This window comes from Globicephala melas, chromosome 16, assembly GCF_963455315.2.
Source record: "Globicephala melas chromosome 16, mGloMel1.2, whole genome shotgun sequence".
In the NCBI taxonomy this organism is placed as follows: Eukaryota; Metazoa; Chordata; class Mammalia; order Artiodactyla; family Delphinidae; genus Globicephala; species Globicephala melas.
Genome location: NC_083329.1, coordinates 13,264,428 through 13,286,596, shown reverse-complemented (window position 1 = coordinate 13,286,596; position 22,169 = coordinate 13,264,428). Strand labels below are relative to the sequence as shown.

General features: G+C 35.8%; 1 protein-coding gene across 3 annotated transcripts in view; it reads right to left on the bottom strand.

Moving 5' to 3' along the window:
* Positions 1-22,169, bottom strand: part of PDZD8 (PDZ domain containing 8) — a 193,814-nt gene that overhangs the window by 31,620 nt on the left and 140,025 nt on the right. For all 3 annotated transcript variants that reach the window (XM_030839356.2, XM_060286251.1, XM_060286250.1), the window contains one exon: positions 15,461-15,563. In XM_030839356.2, the coding sequence (XP_030695216.1) occupies positions 15,461-15,563 (103 nt within the window). The remainder of the gene's footprint in view (positions 1-15,460; positions 15,564-22,169) is intronic.

Sequence of the window (22,169 nt, the reverse complement as noted above, 5' to 3'; positions counted from 1 at the left end):
TTCATGCCCCGTCCCAAATGATGACAAAAATTATTTTTAAAGCGGGGGGTTCTTAAAGGGGCATATTTGCATAGTACAGGGAATAAATCCTAAATTCTCTCACATGGATTTTACATGTAAACATTTTCTTTGTCAGTAGAATGCCTAAATTTTCAGTAATCACTTCTTAATGAATAGTTTAAAAACAAAACAAACAACAACAAAAATACTGAAATCAACTCCTCCTCAGTACTAGGACAGATTCAAAATTCTTTCTTGAAGTGTCTGGGATGGTCTGTATTCAGTTAGCTCTAATGTTTACTAGTTTTGTGGTCTCAGGCAAGTGAGTTAGCCTCTGTGAGTCTTATTTGTAAAAAGAGGATACTAATGTCTACCACACTGGGTTGTTGTCAAGATTAAATGAACTCCAGGAATAAATATCTAGCACAATCCAGGCACTTTTATTATCTCTCTTCAGGTGGATTAGGAAGACCTCTTTCGGGGGTGAAAATACAAGTGAGGCCCCTCAATCTCTAAAACGGAATGCCAGCTTGGCCATCTGATAACCTTGTCTCTAAAGCAACTGAATGGTAAATTAGGACTGCATCCTTTCATTGCCTCATCTGAGAGACAACAAAGATGTAGAAATATGCTGAGAAAATAAAGTTCATTATACAAATACAACTGACCTAAGAGATCCAAAGAATAAAACTGATCCTTTGCCCAGGTTCAAAGGCTGTTAGGAAAGTAATCATGTCCAAATGATTACCTTGCAATACAAAGGGTTTCTTCTCTCTCCCTTTTTAAATGTGATTGAAGTCTCCATTAATATTTTGATTTGAAACTATAATAATTTAAAATTTATACAACTATTCCAGTGAAATTAAAAACTCTGAAAAGTATGTAAAGTCTGAGTTGTTATGGGAAGAATGGAGTGGAACACTCTTGCCCTTTTTAATTCCTTTGTCAAATAGAAACAGCTCTGATTCTGAATCACCAAGTCAACCCTCAGCTTCCTATATTACCAATGTCCTTCTACAGGGTGATTTACACCTCACTAAGGAAGTATGAGAGCTTTAGGGCCAGACTGTTTTTTATTACTTTTTATCTTGAAATAATTCCAAACTTACAGAAAAGTTGCAAAATTAGTACTAAGGGTTTCCATTTATCCTAAATCGAGATTTACCAATTATTAACACTTTTTTCTCTCTCTGCACATTTTTTCCTGAACCATTTGAAAATAAGTTGCAAACATGATGCCCCCTCACCATTAAATATTTAAGTGTGTATTTCCTAACAAGGTCATTTTCTTATATAACCACAGTACAATTATCAAGGTCAGAAAATTAACATTGATACAAATACTATTATCTAATTTATAGACTTGATTCTAGCTGGGATGCAATTTTGAAATACATATTACTAGCCTTTTATTTTTGCATAATCTTTGATCAAGGAATCATAATCGGGGTCAGCAAACTATAGCTGTTTTAAGAAAGTTTTATTGGAAAACAGCCACACTCATTTGTTTATGTATTTGTCTCTGGCTGCTTTAGAGTTAAAACAGCAGAGTTGAGTAGTTGCAACAGTTACTATCTGGCCCACAAAGCCTAGAGTATTTCCTATCTGGCCCTTTATAGAAAAAGTGTGCCAAACCATGACTTAAATGTGCATGAATATATACACACTGCCATTATAGATTTCTCTACAACACCAAAAAAATAGGAAAAAGTCTAAATGTTTATCAATAAATGATTGGTTAAATAAATTATGGTACCCAGTGGAATATCATGCAGATATAAAAACAATAATACATGTACATGGAGATAAAAATATGCCCTCAGTATATTGCTAAGTTGGAAAAAAAGTAGGTTATAAAATACACAATCTCATTTTATTCTTATTTAAAGAACCATACTTAGGGGCGGGACAGGAATAAAGACAGATGTAGAGAATGGACCTGAGGACACAGGGGCGGGAGGCAGGGAGGGGAAGCTGGGACGAAGTCAGAGTAGTAGCATTGACATATATACACTATCAAATGTAAAACAGATACCTAGTGGGAAGCAGCTGCATAGCACAGGGAGATCAGCTCTGTGCTTTGTGACCACCTAGAGGGGTGGGATAGGGAGGGTGGGAGGGAGGCACAAGAGGGAGGGTATATGGGGATATATGTATACATATAGCTGATTCACTTTGTTAGCAGAAACTAACACAACATTGTAAAGCAATTATACGCCAAAAAAGATGTAAAAGAAAAAAAAAAGAGAACCATAAACATACCTCATGAATAGTGTGTGTATACTTGAAAGTTCTTCTGAAAAGTTATTAGTGGTTTCTCTGGATAGTAGGATTATGGCTGACTTTTGCAGTTTTCTTTATAGCCTTCTGAATTTATTTTTAATATGGGCAAAAAAAGAAAGCTCATACCAATTTCCAAACATATATCACTTTTATCTTATAGAAATTACTGATTTTACTGTTAAAATATGCAAGTATCCTCCAATTTCACAAATGAATGTATCACCACAAAAACTAAAACTCTGCTTCATGATAGCTACTTCCTTATGCTCAATGGTTTCTTACTTAGACTTCTGACAACATTCTCAGTGTTGATCAATTTATGAAAGATAACTCACACATCATTTAGAAAACAAGCCATCTGTCTATACTCTAAGATAATCACTTGATAACCTTTAAAGAAATATAATGTTTGACCCAGAAGTAGTCTTTTTTTACAGTGATTAATAAAAACACTATCTCTTTCAGTATAGAGCATACTATTTATATATAAACAGCTTTCAAATATAACCACATATTTGCCTAGTACAATCCAGTATCAATGTAATCAACATGCTTACAAATGGGAAACGCAGCTGTCCCTAAACCCACTTTAAATGCTATTTATGGTCAATATTTATGTGGAGAAATACACAACACCTTACGGAAATACTCATTTAACAGGGCACATGTATTAAGCATTGTTGTTGCTGCCCTTTCCAGTTGGCTGTTTGAAGATGATAACACAAATTTCAACCTGGTTTTACTTTTGGCCTATGCATCTTAAAGTACCTTCAATAAGTAAATGATAAACTTCACATTTATACTAAAATGCAAAAGTGAGTGCTACTACTTCCTATATGTTCTAAAATTATATTATTATGGACATCTAGACTTTTTATACTGTGCTATGACATTAACGCTCTTTATTCCTAAGAAGTTCTTACTTGTCTTAAACCTTCCTGAAATTTAGAAGTTTGTCAATGCTTTACCCTCAGCTGAGATGGGCAACAGCTAGTTGATCTCTATCCTTCTTATAATAGCCTTTAATAAACTTGCTGAGGTTCTTAAAAGTCACCATTTGAAACTCTTGTCTTAAAACAACACTATCCTTTGAGGAAGCTATTTCCTTGTCCTCCTCCCCTTGTTATAGGAAGGTTTTAAAAGGGAGAGGGGGATTTATAAGGATATATAAAATATCAGATAGCACTAAAAACACTGGAGCAAAAGAGGTGGCATTTGGGTCAAGTTCAGTAATAATAGTTACTGTTACAGTTACCATGATACTGGGCTAAGTGTTTAACCATTACTACTATCTCTTTTTTAGAGATTATGAAATAACTTGTTCACAGGCATAGAACTTGAGTGGAAGAGCTGGACCTGAAGCCACCATTCATGGAGATGGTATAGCAATGAAGAATACCGGCTCTGGGTGTGCAGACTGCTTTTACCACCTGCTTAGCTGGATGATCTGGGTAGGTTACTTTCTCTCTGTGTCTCAGTTTCCTCGTACATAAAATGGAGATGATAACAGTGCCTATTCTCATGGAGTTGTTATAAGCATTAAATGGTTAATGCATATATCTTAAAATCCTGAGAGGCACACAGAAATCACTCACATCTTGTTATTGCTCCTAAATATCACTGGACTGAAAGCACGTGGGCAAAGGAATTGTATACACTGCAGGATCTCTGACAAAACCTCTCTAACACTTTTCTAAATTGTTTAATTCCTAGTTCTGTATCCTGCATCTGAGTGTATGACTCAGAAAATGAGCTATGTGGCTAAATGGATTTCTACGGTAAGGTGCTACTGTGCCTTGAATAGGAATGTTTTAGTTCATGACAAAGTATGAACTTAGTGAATCAGTTTTACTTGGATTGCAGTGAACTGGAGGGTTCTAAGAAACAGAATGTTTAAGTTTCATTAAAACCAACGTTTAAATTTCATTAATATTATTTCCTTAACTTGTTCTCAAAAGCTCTTTCAAAAACAATATTTAGATTCTTATTATTCTTTTGTGAAACCATTCTGCTTCTCTTTATCCTACTTGAAAAAAGAAATCTAAAAACAGAGCATATACCCGAAATAAAGTGTTCAACTTACCAGATACTAAAACTTTCATCAACAGCACTGAAAATATTAAAAACAAACAAATGAAAATGAATAATCAAAGCAGCACATAAAAAAAAAAAATCCATCTCTGGACTTTTTTTTTTTTTTTTTTTGTGGTACGCGGGCCTCTCACTGTTGTGGCCTCTCCCGTTGTGGAGCACAGGCTCCGGACGCGCAGGCTCAGCGGCCATGGCTCACGGGCCCAGCCGCTCCACGGCATGTGGGATCTTCCCAGACCGGGGCACGAACTCGTGTCCCCTGCATCGGCAGGAGGACTCTCAACCACTGCGCCACCAGGGAAGCCCTCGACTGACTTTTGACCATCACTGTACCTCAACTTCAACACATTCAGAATGAGATCTCCTTCCTCTTCTTCCTTCTCCCTCCTCATGGCTCTCATCTTTCTGGCTTCCTCTCTCATTCTCCAAAACCCCCTCCATTTCCAGTGGTATCCAAGCCACAATGATTCTATTTACCATTTTCACCACCATTCTGTTTCAGACCTTCATTACCCTTCACCTCTTCTATTTCAAGTCTTCCCCTTGTCAAATCACCCTTGACTTTACCCATTTGCTGCCAGATCTAGTAAACATCTTACTACCTACTATATGCCAGATATATGCTGGACATTTTAATATACAGAGTCTCATTTATCCCTTATACAACCATGTGAAGCACTATCATTCCCATTTTATAGAGGAATAAAATACTTGTGGATGAGATAGTTTGGGGACTGTCAATAAATGAAATATCCTTCTGTCAATAAGTGAAATAGCTAAGTCTCAAAGTGAGAGCCAAGTCTGCCTAAAGCAAGATTGTGATGAGATTACTTTCATTTTAAAAGCCTCCATAACTGCTAACTGTCTGGGAGTAACAGCCAAACTTCTTAGGCTGGTATTTAAAGCACTTCTTTAATTGGACAACATGGTCCAATCCTTTTACTCTTGTTTTGCATGATCTTCCAGCATTATCATACTCTTCAGCCAACCTGGATGACTCAATGTACCCTAAACATACTCAAACATTCATACTCTTTATTTGGGTTTACCCCATGTTTTCCACCTTGAAATGCCCTCCTTACTACCATTTTAAAATCCTATATATACCGTGAGGCTTGGCTCAAATGTCACCTCAAAATATTTTTTCCTGGTTTTTCCAAAAGAATGCTATCTCCCCTTCAATGGAACCTCATAGTACTTTATTATGAAACTCTCTTAGAGTATTCATATGCTATAGTAATATTGATGCTCATCACACTGTTGATCTTATTTCCTCCTCCTTGAAGGAAGGGACCACATTCTCATTGCCTTGCACCTCATACTCAGTTTCTTCTTTCTCATACCCAGTGCCTTACACTGACTTGATTTGGAGACACTTCTATATTTTAACCTAAGTTTCTACTCTTTTCACAGAATTTCACAATTATATTAAACACACTTAGAAAATATGAGACAGAAAACTGCATCCCTCATTTCTAACCAAGATGAACTTTAAGAGTGGAAATGCTGAATAGGATTTACTACTAAAGCTCAAAGGCATTTAGTTTATTTAAGAAGCCAAATTATAGAACATTACATATGGCTAAAATTTCAATGGGTCCCTACTGTATTCGCAAATGTTATCAAATGGAACTAAACCAGGGTTTTCATAAAAACTGACATTTTAAAAAAAGCTTTATTTGCTTTAATCTTTCTCTTCCTTTGACAAGATTAAGACTGTAAATGGCAAATGGTTAAATAGGAGCACCAAATAATACTATCTGCAAGGCATCTGGCCTTAAACAAACACACCAAAATGCCAACTCTGAAGCATCTAGCCTAATGTATTTATAAATTTGTCTGTCTCTGATGTTCTTACTTGAAACCACAGTTCTTTAGGGAGTTCTTTGAGACTCTTTGTATGTACACTCAATAATTCATGGACAAATATCATTCAGCAAGAACTTCTAAAACTCTCCAAAACTAAAAGGGAAGTAAGGCAAGTAAAATTTTAGATCCCACAGTCATTTTATTTAGGCTATGCTGAACTACACGCATTGGGTAAGAAGTTCTTCTGATATTTTAAATAATGCCATTATACCATTATGTACCATATTTGTAAACTCCTTACTCTAAAAACCAGGCTTTTTATACAGAAGGAATACTGAGCAGTAAATCTAATTTTGTGGACCTCCTCAACCTAAACATTTTTATTTGCTTAAACCATACAACAGAGACAGCCTTGAAGGAAGAAAACAGACAGAAATGTGACTATGTCACGCTGAAAGTTTGGAAGAAAAAAGGTTAAGGGTAAATGGAGGCTCATAGCTAAACAGACAGCTTCAGTGTTCCCAAAAACATTTACTGAATACCCACTAAATGCCAAGTGCTGAAAGCAAAAACAATCATGGTATCTGCTGTAAAGGAAGATACTGGCAGAGATAACCCCAATCAAATTATCATACAAATATAAATGAAAACTCCCAACTGTGATAAATATTACCAGAGAGTTTCATGCTCATTAGGAAAAGTTTCCCAGAGAAATGATGATTGGTTGGTGAGTCAGTTAGGGACTGATAAGAAGGCAGACACACATAAATATCTGAAACAGAAGGACTTTAAATGGAGGAAATGGCTACTCAGTGATGGAAGAACTGAGAACCAAACAGGAGACAGTGAAGCAACTCTGTCTCAGATAGTCACTACCACCCTTCGGCTGGAAGGACAGAGGGAAGTAGTAGTATTAGGTGAGGCCAGGGGCTGGAGCATCAAGCAGAAGCTGGAAGCATGGTGAGCCTGTCCTGTGAGAAGTATGGAGCCATGAAGGCCACTTATCCTCCCCTCCCTCCTCCCAGGACATTCATTGAACAACTGTAACATGCCAGGAATTCTACTAGGTGCAGGACACATAGCATAAATAGAATATAGCATATTTGTGCTCCTGCAAAGTCTATCAGCAAGTACGTAGTACGCAGTATTACCAAAGACCTTTTAAGTGCCCTTCTTTTAGCATTTAGCATGTAATTATCATTAGCGCTATGAGATTTATCTTCATAGACCCAGAGACTTAGTTCCTTGCTCCGTAAATCTGTTGATCATTCTATTGTTTACTTTTTATATTTATATGCTTCTGTTAATCATTCACCCACCTTTGTCTTTTCAGCTGAAGAACATTAATTTTTTCCCATCCATTTATCTTTATATGGCTATCTCATTTCCATATAAAGTTCAGTTCTTTCTCCCCACCTTATCTAGCAATTATAAATTTCTTGTATTATAGAAACCAGAAATGTACAAATAATTTATTCTCTCTGAGAACTTCATAGTTTTAAAATAAGCATATTCATTTTGTGACACCCACTCTAATGAAAAGTTGTCTTGTTTTGGAGGTACAATGATATACTGTCTATTTCTTTAGGGACCCTAGATCTCACATATTTTAGGCAGTTTGGAATTCTTTCTTACATATTTGTCCTGAGAGAGCTTTCTCAATTTTGTACCTTTTAACTTGGCATGTTTTATCGACAGAAGTTTAATGACATGTGCAAATCTGAATATTACATTGTACATTGCTCCTTCTACATCTGTGCTGTCTGATACAGTCACCACTAGCCACATGTGGCTGAGCACTTGAAGTGTGGCTAGGATGAATTGTGATGTGCTATAAGTGTAAAATACGCTCTAGATTTCAAAGACTATTAAAAAAATCTCCTTAATTTTTATGTTGATTACATGTGAAAATAACAATATTTTAGGTGTATGGGTCAAATAAAAGATTACTAAAATTGTTTACTTGTGAATTTCTACTTTAAAAAATGTGGCTGGAAGAAAACTTAAAATTACCTAAGTGGCATTTTATTTCTATTGGACAGTGCTGTTTTAGATCGTTTGTGAAAACTGATCAAAGTCCTGGACTCAATCATTCAGGATATCACACCTGGTCATTTTTACCCCGTTTCCCCTATCCTTAATGCAGATCTATCTGTGACAAAATATTCTCCTAGTAATTAGATGATTTGGGAACCTCTGGTATGGATCTTCATCAAAAGCTTTCTGAAAGTTAAGAATGCATTTACTGTTTCCATTTCTTCTATATGCTTGTTTGGCAACTTCATATTAGACAGGAAAGATTTCCCTATACATTGTATTTTCTCCAAAATGACTACTTTCCCTCTACCAAATGTTTCCTGTATTCAGTGGCCCTAACCTCTACTCTGGAAGTAAAGGGAGACTCACTGAACTCTATGATAAGGCATATTATCAGGCTCAATCTTTGGCATTTAAACATGGCTGATCTTATTATGAAGGCCTTTCCACTCAAATTCCATCTCCCCATAGTTTCAGAGCCTTCCTTGCCTCTGCTCTAAAATGATTCCACTAACACCATTCCCAAATTGTCTCCTAATTATCAGAATACCACACACAGTCTAGTTTTGTTCGAGGTAGTGGGATTTAAGGGAGCAAGTACAGATCCTATGGGCAAAAGACTCTGGCTCTTTGTATACGGTAAAAGTATCAATATTTCATAGACTCTTAAGTATTACATATGTGACATATTTGGTTCAAATGTCTCTTTCCCTACACTGACAGTTCTTAGAAAGTAGGCATCATCTCTTCAAATGTCTAATTGTAAGGGTATGTTTAAAAGAAAATGGAAGGGAACCTGATATAAATTATTTATTTCTCAGAATCAGATCCTTTCAAAAAATGAGGTTTTGGGACTTCCCTGGTGGCGCAGTGGTTAAGAATCCACCTGCTAATGCAGGGGACACGGGTTTGAGCCCTGGTCTGGGAAGATCTCACATGCTGTGGAGCAACTGGGCCTGTGAGCCACAACTACTGAGCCCACGTGCCACAACTACTGAAGCACACGCACCTAGAGCCCGTGCTTTGCAACAAAGAGAAGCCACCTCAATGAGTAGCCCCCGCACTCTGCAACTAGAGGAAGCCTGCATGCAGCAACAAAGACCCAACGCAGCCAAAAATAAATAAATAAATTTATATATATTAAACAAATGAGGCTTTGATAGGGAAGCAGCAGTACAGAGAAGGAAAAGTACCACTCAAATCAAACAAAAAGATAAAGTCTAGACTCTAGATAATTCTTCTGACTTCATAATTTTGGGTGCAGTAGACCCTATCTAAAGCCCTTCTTATAGCAGTGCCCAATTTCAAGTTGCCAGCTGACACCATACAACCCTCTGAAAGGAATACGTTCATTCTGATTAAGAGCTCCAAATTATTATTTATGGACTCTCCCCAAGTTGTTTGCTGAATGCTTTTCAGGAATTTATTACTTCTTATTTTTCAGACAGATCTGAAATATGACATTTCCTAATGTCTTTAACCATAGTTCCCTCTGGTACCTGCATACTGGGCTACATAAGACATGAAGTGCTTCTACTTCTTTTTACAATGAACACATGACTGTTCCAGGATCTCTCTTTTGTCCAACTAATATATTCAGGGAAGATTCTTTTTTAATTCATCTCCACTTCAAAGGAAGAAATCGATATTCTTCCTTCCTCTTTGACAGTGACATATTTATGCCAATGGACTGACTTAATAAGTTAGATTTTTAGCTTTCTCTAATTAGAGAAGGAAAGACTTGACCCTTACAAAGGACAATTGCTATCAAGTAAGTGTCTGAGTGCATACTGTGATAGGGTGGAAGGAGAGGGAATAGGGTTAGTATCAAAAAATGTACATTAGGGCTTCCCTGGTGGCGCAGTGGTTGAGAGTCCGCCTGCCGATGCAGGGAGAGCGGGTTCGTGTCCCAGTCCGGAAAGATCCCACATGCTGTGGAGCGGCTAGGCCCGTGAGCCACGGCCGCTGAGCCTGCGTGTCCGGAGCCTGTGCTCCGCAACGGGACAGGCCACAACAGTGCGAGGCCCGCCTACCGCAAAAAAAAAAAAAAAAAAAAAAAGAGTACATTAAAAAGCTTGTTTTTAAAATTAAAACTCTTTTCATAACTCCTTTTATTCAGAATGGAGAACAAGGGGAAGAACTAGACTGAACAGCTGGGTGCCAAAAGGCCCCCAGTCCTTTTTCCTCTACTCCAGAACTCCCGGATTCGGAGGTTCCACAGCTCATATTCATGGTGCCTTCTTCTCTTCTCTCCAAATGGCCTCAAGAATTCCAGGTTGCATCAAGAATAAAACAATGTTTGAAGACTCCAGTGACAGTGGGCATAAATGATGGAAGAGAAGACATGGATGGTACAGGCAGGATAGTTGAGAGAGAGTAAAAGAAAAGAACATTTACTGATAACCTATTTTATGTCTGGGGCTAAGGGTAAAGCAAGTGGGTGGTCAAAGATGAGGGAACTCCAACTCTGGGAGGGTAAGACTCAGGATCTCTCGCTCTTAAAAACTATGTGTGTCTATGTGACATTTATGAGATCTGTTTGCTTTACCATGCATATAATAATGATTATATATACTCAATATGTTTAATATATGTCAGATTAATTTTATTGTGAATGTTATTTGATAAGTACTATAAATTGTAGAGTTATACATTTGTTTTCATAGTTTCCTACTGAAATATCATGGCCTGAAACTTTTTTAAAATCTGAAAACTCCTTGAATTTTCTTCCTTAGTGAAAGGGAAGCAAATTATCATCGCCAAACCTGCATAATGCAACAGACTGAAATAAATCATAAAGTGCCCTGTCTCTTTTGGTGTAGGTAAACATATTTTTAGTATTGGCCCTCTCATCTCTTGCAAGATGATCTTATAATTTTTGTTTAAGCCTAATTTCTAATTTATTTGCTATCAAATCTTATGGGATTATCATGAGGAATCTTCCTTATTTATTATTTTTAAGGAACAAACACTACCACAAAGTACCTCATTTACCCTATGAGCTCTTTCATTGTGCAAATGAGGTAATAAGCAGGGCACTGACCTAAGTGTCTGATTTTGATCCAAACTTTCCTCAGATATCTAATAAATAGGAAGTAGGTTCTATGCAGGGTATTTATTAAATTCTTCTTTTCAACTATTCCCTGATATCCCAATTCAAGAAAAATTCCATTAAAAATAAAAAGTCATCAAATAAATTTGAATTTTTCTTGTGGCAAGACTGTGGACTGGCCTCCTAAAAGGCATTCGTAACTCTTTTTCCCTTGCCTTCTACCTCTACTAAGGCTGAAAAACTAAAATGATTCCCCATACTTCCTTACTGCTGGGGGAGGCCACGTGATTTAGTTCTAGCCAATGAGATATAAGTGGAACCTCTAGGAAAGCATTTAAAAAAACCAAAACCTGGCTGACATGTCTCTTTGGCATGCCTTACGCCTCACCCTTTTTCTTGAAAGATGAACCTAGCGGTACATTAGCCATCTTGCAACCGTGGAGACAAAAACCCTGTGCTATGGATGATGGAGGAGAAAGCCAATAAAAGCTATGCTCCTTGACTACAATACTGCTGAGCTGCCATACTAACCCAGGGCTTATCACACAAGACAGATAATTCCTTTTCCTGCTTAAGCCACTATTCATTAGATTTTGCTAGGACTTGCAGCTATTGCATTACAACTGTTCCATCTCCACACCTGCCCAACACATCTCCACCCCCACCCCATATTTGTGAAAATACTACAAATAAAACTTTCCATCTATTATTGATCTTCCCTAATTTAACAGCATGATAAGGTACATTATGCTTTAAAAAATGTCTGAAAAACTCAAAGGCATATTTAAAATACGTAATTAATTTTTCTTTCATTCTGCATATTCATTGAAATTGGTGGCTAACTTCACTTAATAAATTTCAAAATTAAAAAAACGGATTTAAACCTTAATTATTATTATTTAAATTTTATTTATTTTATTTAATTTATTTTATTTTTGGCTGCATTGGGTCTTCGTTGCTGCACGCTGGCTTTCTCTAGTTGCGGTGAGCAGGGGCTACTCTTCGTGGCAGTGCGCGGGCTTCTCATTGCGGTGGCTTCTCTTGTTGCGGAGCACAGGCTCTAGGCGTGCGGGCTTCAGTAGTTGTAGCACATGGGCTCAGCAGTTGTGGCTCACAGGCTCTAGAGTGCAGGCTCAGTAGTTGTGGCACACGGGCTTCCCGGACCAGGGCTCAAACCTGTGTCCCCTGCATTGGCAGGCGGATTCTTAACCACTGCCCCATTAGGGCTTCAGGGAAGCCCTAAATCTGAATTATTTATTTATACAAAGATAGATTCTAAACTCAAATACTTTTTAGCATACTTATTTTTTTAATGATGTACTTTTTTGCTAGCCAAATTTGCAATGTATCTCAAATTATCAAATCCTATTCTGTAATGCTTTGTGTAATCTTGAGAAACACTCTAATTCTCCTCCCTAGAGTTATTAAATTCAGACACATGTAATTTAGTGCCTGGAGACACTTCAGTGCTGCTGACATTTTTGACACCAGATGTAATTAGTAACCTAGAATTCCTTCTCCAAAACTACCTATGACATATGCTGAGATCTAAAATTATGACTCCAGATTAAAGTCTTACTAACCTTTGCTACAAAATATTAAAGCTGTCTAATCTCATATTTTTGCAAGTATAATAAAGGAAACTGAAAATGCCAATAGCAATGGCAAGTTATGACCATTTCATACGTAGACAAAACAATACTGCTTTTTCATGTATTTATTTATTTCAGAACAAATTATAAAGCTGGTTATTTTCTCTGAGGAGTTGATCCAAACTGCTTGAGATGTAACTTAAAGGTGGCATGAACAACCATGAGAGAAAGGGGAGATTTTCCTAAAAAAAACTATTTTGACCCTGTCATTCCCATGCCCCAAATCCTATTCTCCCAGCTACTGTCATACATTCAAACTCTGGGGGTCAGCCCATCCTCCCTTTCCAGCTTTACTTCTCACTACTTTCCCATACTCATTAAAATTACTCTATTTATTCCAAAAGAATTTCACACTGCTCAATTTTTTATATAAGAATGTTCACAATTATTACATGGAGAAATTGGAAACAATTTAAAAGTCAAAGCGGCATCCAAAAAAATACCACATAACCATTAAAAGTCATAATTTTTGAGAGCATGGCAATATGCTTATCTATTTAAGAGAACTGTAACTATTTTTTTTCTTTTTTTGTAACTATTTTTTAAAATGCTATGAAGAATAACAGACTATCCCAGAAATACCAAAAAGCACATTAATACTACTATAAAACAGCTAGGTAGTAAGTACAGTTCAAAAGTACCTATTCACCAGTATAATGAAGACATAATAGAGAGTTTTCCTAAATACTGGCTACAAATAATAATCATTAGGATTTGCTATACTGCCACTAAGAGTTAAATGTGATAGAAACAGCTTAACATCTAACTTATTAAATACAGCTTTAAAGAACACAACTATAATTTATTCCTGCAAAAAACTACTGACGTGCTAAATAGATCTTACCTTAAAACAGACTAAAAGCAACTCTGGAGAGGTCTGGGGGGTCCCAAAATCACTCTTGGAATTTTATTATTACCAAACCCTAAGATGGTGTGAAAAAAACTCGAACGAACTTTTTGGCCAGCCCAATATTTCAGTATATGTTTAATAAATTAAATAAATTTTCTTTAAAAAAAAAGGCTGAGGATCCCTTTAGGACACTTGATTTTTTTTTTCTTCCCTATTTCAGCCATAAAATTCTGGGATTCTATTTTCATTGTGAAACTTCATGGGCTTAATAAAGAAATTCTGTAGACAACATCTTGATAAATGCTCTAAAATCTTTAATAGGCAACTAGATTTATGCAAATTCCAAGAAGCACAACATAACTGCTATTAAAATTGCTATGCAGAATATTAAGAAAACACCAACTCAACTTTGGTTGAGTTGTTTGGTTGTTGGTTATTAGCTCAACAAATTAGCTAATAACTAGTGACAATTTTTACTCATTTAGGAATCCAAAGAACCCAAACAAGTCCAATTAAAACACGTTGAGAGGGCCTTTCCTGGTGGTGCAGTGGTTAAGAATCCGCCTGCCAGTGCAGGAGGCATGGGTTCAAGCCCTGGTCTGGGAAGATCCCACATGCAGTGGAGCAACTAAGCCTGTGGGCCACAACTACTGAGCCTGCGCTCTAGAGCCCATGCGCCTAGAGCCCATGTGCCTAGAGCCCATGCTCCACAACAAGAGAAGCCACCGCAGTGAGAAGCCCGTGGCGCAGCAATGAAGAGTAGCCCCCACTCGCTGCAACTAGAGAAAAGCCTGCATGCAGCAACGAAGACCCAACACTGCCAAAAATAAATAAATAAAATTTTAACAAAATGTTGAGAGTAAAGCACTGTTTTTGTGTATTTTTAATTATAGCACTTAAAATATTTTAAAAGCCTTTACATTTTTTTCAAAGTCTTGCAATTTAGGTGACAGTTTCTTTTGAGAGAGATCAAAAAAGAAACTGGAACTCTAAGTCCTTCACACACCAAAAGTATGTCCCAAATCCATTCTCTTCTTTCCGTTTCCTTGGCTACCACCTAGTTAAAGTAGCCAACAACCTCCCCCTAAATACCTCCTAACTGATCTGATCTCTCAGGTTTACCCCATCCTCCTATAATCCTTTCTCTCTACAGGCAGACAATTATCAAACCTCTTCCCTATGACAGCACTACAAAAACAGGGTCTCTTGTCTTGAACTGTTTCCCCAGCATCTAACACAGTGCCTGGTACAAAGTAAGTGCTCATGAAATATCTGATGAATGAATGAATGCCCTGAATTTACATGCTTTCTAAGGTGTTCAGAATCATTTCCTTCTGATTCCACAATTATGAAACAAGTTATAAAAGTTTTTTTTAAAGTTATAAAAGGAAAGTTATAAAGTTATAAAATTTAAAGTTATAAAGGAAAAGTTTTTAAAGTTAAAAAGTTACAAAAGGAAAAGTTATAAAAGGAAAATTAGTTAGACAAGGTTTCTTATGCAAGCAATTAATACTATAGTTTTACATGATTCATTTTATTATGGATATATTGCAACAAGACAAATAAGAGCTATTCATAATTATTTGCATATGACCAAAAATAACTCTAGGATACAGAAATATTAATAAAATAACACTTATAGAATATAAACTTTATACAGATGTAAAGCTATGCAAATCTATTTACCGTCTTAATAGAACTCCTTTGTTTTTCTTCCCAAAGGCCACTGCTCAGCTCAAGTGTGCAATGAATATTTGCCTCTCTGTCATAGGATCCAAAAATAAGTAACCTGCAGTATAAAATAAAACAAGGGGACTATTATACCAATTATATGTATTAAACTTTTTCTTTCTGATCGTTATACTAAAAAGTAATAAATTACTCTGTTAACAGAGGAAAAAATTTAATTAAACACTTTGTATACCCTCTACTGGAAAAGTAAAGCTAAAAATTAGGTGAAATTCTAGGACAAGCTGTTATTCAGCAGCTAAATCAAAGAAATAGAAAGTAGTATCTATTCATGAGGTAAACAAATTGACCAGATATCTATACACAGTAGCAAAAGCTATAGATTTTCAAAGCAGCTATAGATTTGAATTTAAAAAATAAGTTGCAGAGTGATACATATATACAGTATGATACCATATCTGTAAAAATTAAACACAAAATAGTACAGTATAGTTGCTATGAACACACACACATACACGTACATCTCTACCTACTAATGGGACCTTGGGCAAATTATTTAACTTCTCTAAACCCATCTCTTCCTCTGGAAAATTCAGGCCAAAAATAAAACTTACCTCTTAGAGTTGTTGTGAGAATAAAAGACAATGCATATAAGGCATTTAGCATAGTGTCTAGCAAACAGTCAGTGCTCAATAAATGTTTATTATTTCTATTATCTTGAAAATAACTGTCAAGGAATAATTGTATCACTTAATTTTACTGTTTAATATTCAGATCTAAAAAGGAAATCTTGGGTCAAATCTTGAGATGACATAAAGCAGTTTTTCTTATTGAAGGAAAAAACTGTTACCCACATGCTCAACTTCTATATTATCTATCTTCTAAGTCAGAATGTAAGTCTGCCAATGTTTTTAGGAGTAAGTTTTAGACTATCTTTAGCATTAATCAACATTTTGACTGCTACTCTATTACTTTATCTCTACACGAAGATCATAGGGATAGGAGTGAGATAATGAAAGAAAAGTGGTTAAAAGACCTTAGAGTAATAAGAGAAAATTGTGTCCTAAGGTTGGAGAACTCAAGCAAATCATGCCCATACCTCACAAACTGGTTTCATAACCTGAAAAGTCAGAATAAACTCATGGCAAAGAAAAGTTCATAAAATTAAATAATTTTTAATCTGAAAGGCAATTTAAACTTACTGCTCAACAATTTACTGCCAAGAGCATTAAGAAGATTCATAATTATAAAATTCTAAGTTTAGGAAAATGAGAATTTTCATTCATCAAAGCTCTGCTGCCACCATGTGTCCAAAAGAGCAAACTACCTAAAGGCCTTTACAGTCATGCAGAGAAGGCTATGCACCAGCTAGTACTCTCAAATTCTCAACAGATATTACAGGATTCAGGAATAAGAAAGCATAATGCTTGGAATCTCCCTCTGAAATCATAAGTCATTGTATATTTTTCATAACACCTTTTTTTACATTTTAAAAACGCACAACAAAAATTAACCTAAAATAAGTCACAGACCTAAATGTCTAATAAGAAAACATAGAAGCCAATCTTTGTGACCCTGGATTAGGCAATGATTTAAGATAGGACACCAAAAGCACAAGTAACAAAAGAAAAAATAGGTGAATGGGACTTCACTGAAATTAAAATTTTTGTGCTTCAAAGGATACCACCAAGTAAGCAAAAAGACAATCCACAGAATGGAGAAAATATGTGCATATCATGTATCTCGTAAGGACCTAGTATAACCTAATTTAAAAATGGACAAAGAAAATGAATAGACATTTCTCCAGAGAAGATATGCAAAAAGCCAATAAGCACATGAAAATATGCTCAACACCGTTAGCCATCAGGAAATGCAAATCAAAACCACAATGAGCTACCACTTCAAACCCACTAGATGGCTAATTAAAAAAGAGACAATAACAAGTATGGGTGAGGATGTGGAGAACCTAGAATCTTCACACATTGCTGGAGGGGTTGTAAAATGATGCAGCCACTTTGAAAATTATTTTGGCAGTTCCATAAAAAGTTAACATAGAGTTAACATATGACCTAGAAATTCCACTCCTAGGTAAATAACCAAGAAAAATGAAAGCATACATTCATACAAAATTTGACATGAATGTTCATAACAGCATCATTCATAATAGTCAAAAAGTGAATACAACCCTTATGTCCATCAGCTCATGAACAGGTAAATAAGACGTGGCATACACATACAATGGAATATTATTTGGCAACAAAAGGAAATGAAGTAATGATACCTGCTACAATATGGATGAACCCTGAAAACAAGCTAAGTGAAAAAAGCCAGTCACAAAAGACCACATACTGTATGAAATGTCTGGAAATGGGCAACTTTATAGAGGCAGAAAGTAGACTATTGGTTATGTAAGGGCTGGGGGAGGAGGACTAGGGGGATTAGGAATTGACTGTTAATGAGTATGGAGTTTTTTTGAGAGGGACAAAAATGTTCTAAAATTAGATTGTGATGATGGCTGTAGAACCCTTTGAACATACTACATACAACACACTGAATCATATACTTTAAATGGATAGATTGTATGGTATGTGAATTATATCTCAATAAAGCTGTTTAAAGAGAAAAAGAATAATAAGCGTTCATTAGGGTTATATCAAAAGTCTCAGAGATTTGTTACAAAAAGATATAATAATAAATGCTTGTTTTATTGTTACTATGAATCAATACACTGCAATAAGATTATGTATTTCAATAAAATATAAAATGGATTTTTATCTGATGCTGACATTTGATAACAGAAAATATTAAAAGAAGGGTCCCTTAAAATAAATTCCAAATAAAAATCATTTAAAATATTGAAATACCACCAATATTTAACATTTAATAGTTATCATTCTTAACAATGAAATTTTAAAGTACATAAAACATTATCTACCCTATCAGATAGCCTTGATCTTTGTTTTGTGACAAATATTCCAGATACAGAAAACTTTCATTTTAAAAGCAACTGATCAACTATTAAAAGTACTTCCAAAAACACTTTTAGGTTGGGTTGTTAGGCTCTATGTTGCTTCAGATGTTTATTTCTTTTCTTAAGGATGAAAATATTTTGTCTGATTACCCTGAATTTAATTTTGCCATCGAAATAGATACTGCATTTATTAATTCTGATTTTAGATCAACTTCTGATTCTATGTCAGAGCACTCCACAATACTCACTTCTACTCTTTACATTTCTTCTGTTAAGGTAGTTACAAAGATCTGTAGCCAATGGTGAATATTCTGGAAAAACTGAGCAAACATTACTAGTACTCTAGAAAAGCTAACAACACTACACTAAAGCATGTGTCATAAATGCCAATTTAGTAAGGATCTATTTTGCTTAGAAAACTTATTTCTTTTAAAAAAGTATTATTTCTTAGGATCTGTATAAAGTATACTGTGTGTATAAACATCTTAATACTTATTTTGTTTGCAAGAATGACCCACCATTAGCAACAGACAGGGAAAAAGAGATACCTGAGACTGACTGCTTAGATTGACTGTTTCTCTCCTACAAGCACCAGATCTGGTTCCCAGGACAAAATTCCTATGTTAGCGTTTCCTGAACCTGCTTTTGACTTGCAATCAGTGGATTCCTTCAACTACTAATGACTCTATGTTGATTAAGATTTAATCCTTTTAGAAGAATAATAATAGTATCCCCCATTTTTCTGATTTCTTGACTGATATCTTGACTGATTTGGAAAAACATATAATTTTCTAGAGAAATGCCAGAAAGGAGTTTCCAGTGTACTACTAGTACCAGCCAACTGGGTGAATTAAGAAGGCATTTGCTTTAGTTTACATAGAACATTTAAAACAAAAGTACCCACTTTCATTGTACATCTACAATTCAGTCTTGAGTTAAACAAAGGTTTACTATTCAAATTATATAATCACCAGAAACAAGTAGCAACAGTCACTGGTTAATACATATTTTGAGTAAAATGAACACTCAACATATATTGAATTAGCAAGAAATGAGTACAAATACATTTCTACTATTACTACTTCCTAAGGGAGTAGGAGTCTGTACTGCAAACAAAAAAGGCAAAGAAAATTGCCTTTAGACATCTGTCTCTGGAAAGAGCTATTAGCTCTATAAAAGTTCTTTCCAATTTCAAAATGTTTATTTTTTTTAAAGGCAAAGGTATATTGAAACCTCATGATGTTGAGCATAAGTACAAACATCACCTATCAAGAAACAAAGAGAGAGAATTTATATGACTCAAGACCAAACCACTGAGAAAAGGAAAGGAATTCCCTGTGCACTCTTCTATAAGACAGTCATTTTTATAATCAAAAGTGAAAACCAAAAATCTTTTTTTTTTTTTTGGATGATTAAACTTAATTTGAAAGGAGAATCTCACACCTGAAGGGAGTCAAATATCAACTCAAGGGTTGTGAAAAGAATTAAACTTGGCTGACCTCCTATATATGCTTACCTCTGGTCTATACTCCTCCCCCTTGGAAATTATCCCCACCCAGGACTTAACTCTCCCTGTCTATGACGAAGACCTCCAAACCTAATCTCCAGTCCCTGTCTTTCTCCTTCTCCATGTCTAAACCATCAAGTTTGCAGAACACTTCTACAAGGAAATCTAACCATGCCCTACTACTTAAGACATATAAAGTCAAACTCATCTCCCTCTGAAACAAGCACCTCTATTTCCCCCACTAGTCCTGAAAGGGAGAAGCTTTGTCTTGATCTTTGTATCTCTAATATTAGAAAATAATCAGTACTTGATGACCAAATCAAAGTCAATGAGACCATAATTCTCCTAGACTCAAATCCTTAACATTCCTTTGCCTCTTCCACCTATACACATCCACATATTCAGTCACTCACTAAACCCTATCCTACTTATACCAGTTATCCCTTCCTGTTTCTACTAATACACGTCTTTCAAGAACTTACTTCCTCACCTTTAACCTAAATACCTCTTGTCTCTGGGCCTTCAATTTCTCTTTCTATGCAATCCATATATAAACAGCAATTTCTGAAAACAGTGCATCTTAATATCACCTTCAGACATCTTCAATAAATTCATTAGAAGAACTAATTGACAGTCATGGAATAATGGTGCAAAGAGAGGGAAAATTCAGATAAAACACTATTTTGAATTCTTATTTTTCTGACCACAGTTCATTTTACAGTTCACTTTTGTTGAAAGTATCACATATAAGTAATAGCATGCCAACACTGCACTTAAACATTTTGGAGTTTGGCATTTTAAAACACAGTGTTGGCTTTATGTCATCTGGGTTCATACTTAATTTCTTAAATTCTTTTACAATTCAGACATCAGAAGAATTAAAACAGCTGTTTTACTGTATGAAATAGCAGGAGAGGTATACAGGCATACCCTCGTTTTATTGTGCCTTGCTTTGTTGCTCTTTGCTTTACTGATAGTTCGTAGATATTGCATTTTTTTTACAAATTGAGGGTTTGTGACAACCCTGCATCGAGCAAGTCTATCAGCACCATTTTTCCAAAAGCATTTGCTCACTTCGTGTCTGTGTCACATTTTGTTAATTCTTGGAGTATTTCAAACTTTTTGATTATTATTATATTTGTTATGGTGATCTATGATCAGTGATCTTTGATGCTACTATTATAATTATTTTGGGGCACCACCAATCATTCCCATGTAAGACGGCAAACTCAACCGATTTTTGAAATGACAACAAAGGATTTAGACTATTACATAAACTTAGTTGATAAAGCAATGGCAGGATTTGAGAGGACTGACTCCAATTTTGAAAAAAGTTATGCTGTGGGTAAAATGCTATCAAGCAGCACTGCAAGCTACAGAGAAATCATCTGTGAAAGGAAAAGTCAATCAATGCAGCAAACTTCTCTGTTGTCTTACTGTAAGAAATTACCACAGCCACCCCAGCCTTCAGCAACCACCACCCTGATCAGTCGCAGCAGCCATCAACATCGAGGCAAGATTATCCACAAGCAAAAAGATTTTATGACTCGCTGAAGGCTCAGATGATGGTTAGCATTTTTTAGCAATAAAGTAGTTTGCAATTAAGGTATGTACAGTTTTTTAGACATAATACTATCACACACTTAACAGACTACGGTATAGTGTAAATATAACTTTTATATGTACTGGGAAACCAAAAAATTCATGTCATTCGCTTTACTGTCATATTCACTTCATTGTGGTGTTCTGGAGCTATGCCTGTACAATTACAAAAGAAACAATACTATTTTCCAACACAGTAATCTTAGGAAAGAGGAGGTGGGGCAAGAATACCTATATAAACCCAGGACAAATGAACTCTAAATTTGGAATCTTCTGAAAAGTCTTCTTCTAGTCAAAAGCAGGCCTTTATGATTATAGATCTATATAGACTTAAAAACCACTAGGAGTAATATTCAGCAACAGCTCCAAGTAATTCGTTCTGAGTGGAAGTTTTCCCTTACACAAATTTAAATGTCTCATGTTTGAGCTAATTTCCTTTTATCTCTCCTCCATGAAGGTAACAACTTCAGCCTTTATCTTTTTTTTTTTTTTTTTTTGGCAGTATGCGGGTCTTTCACTGTTCTGACCTCTCCCGTTGCGGAGCACAGGCTCCGGACGCACAGGCTCAGCGGCTATGGCTCACGGGCCCAGCCGCTCCGCGGCATGTGGGATCTTCCCAGACCGGG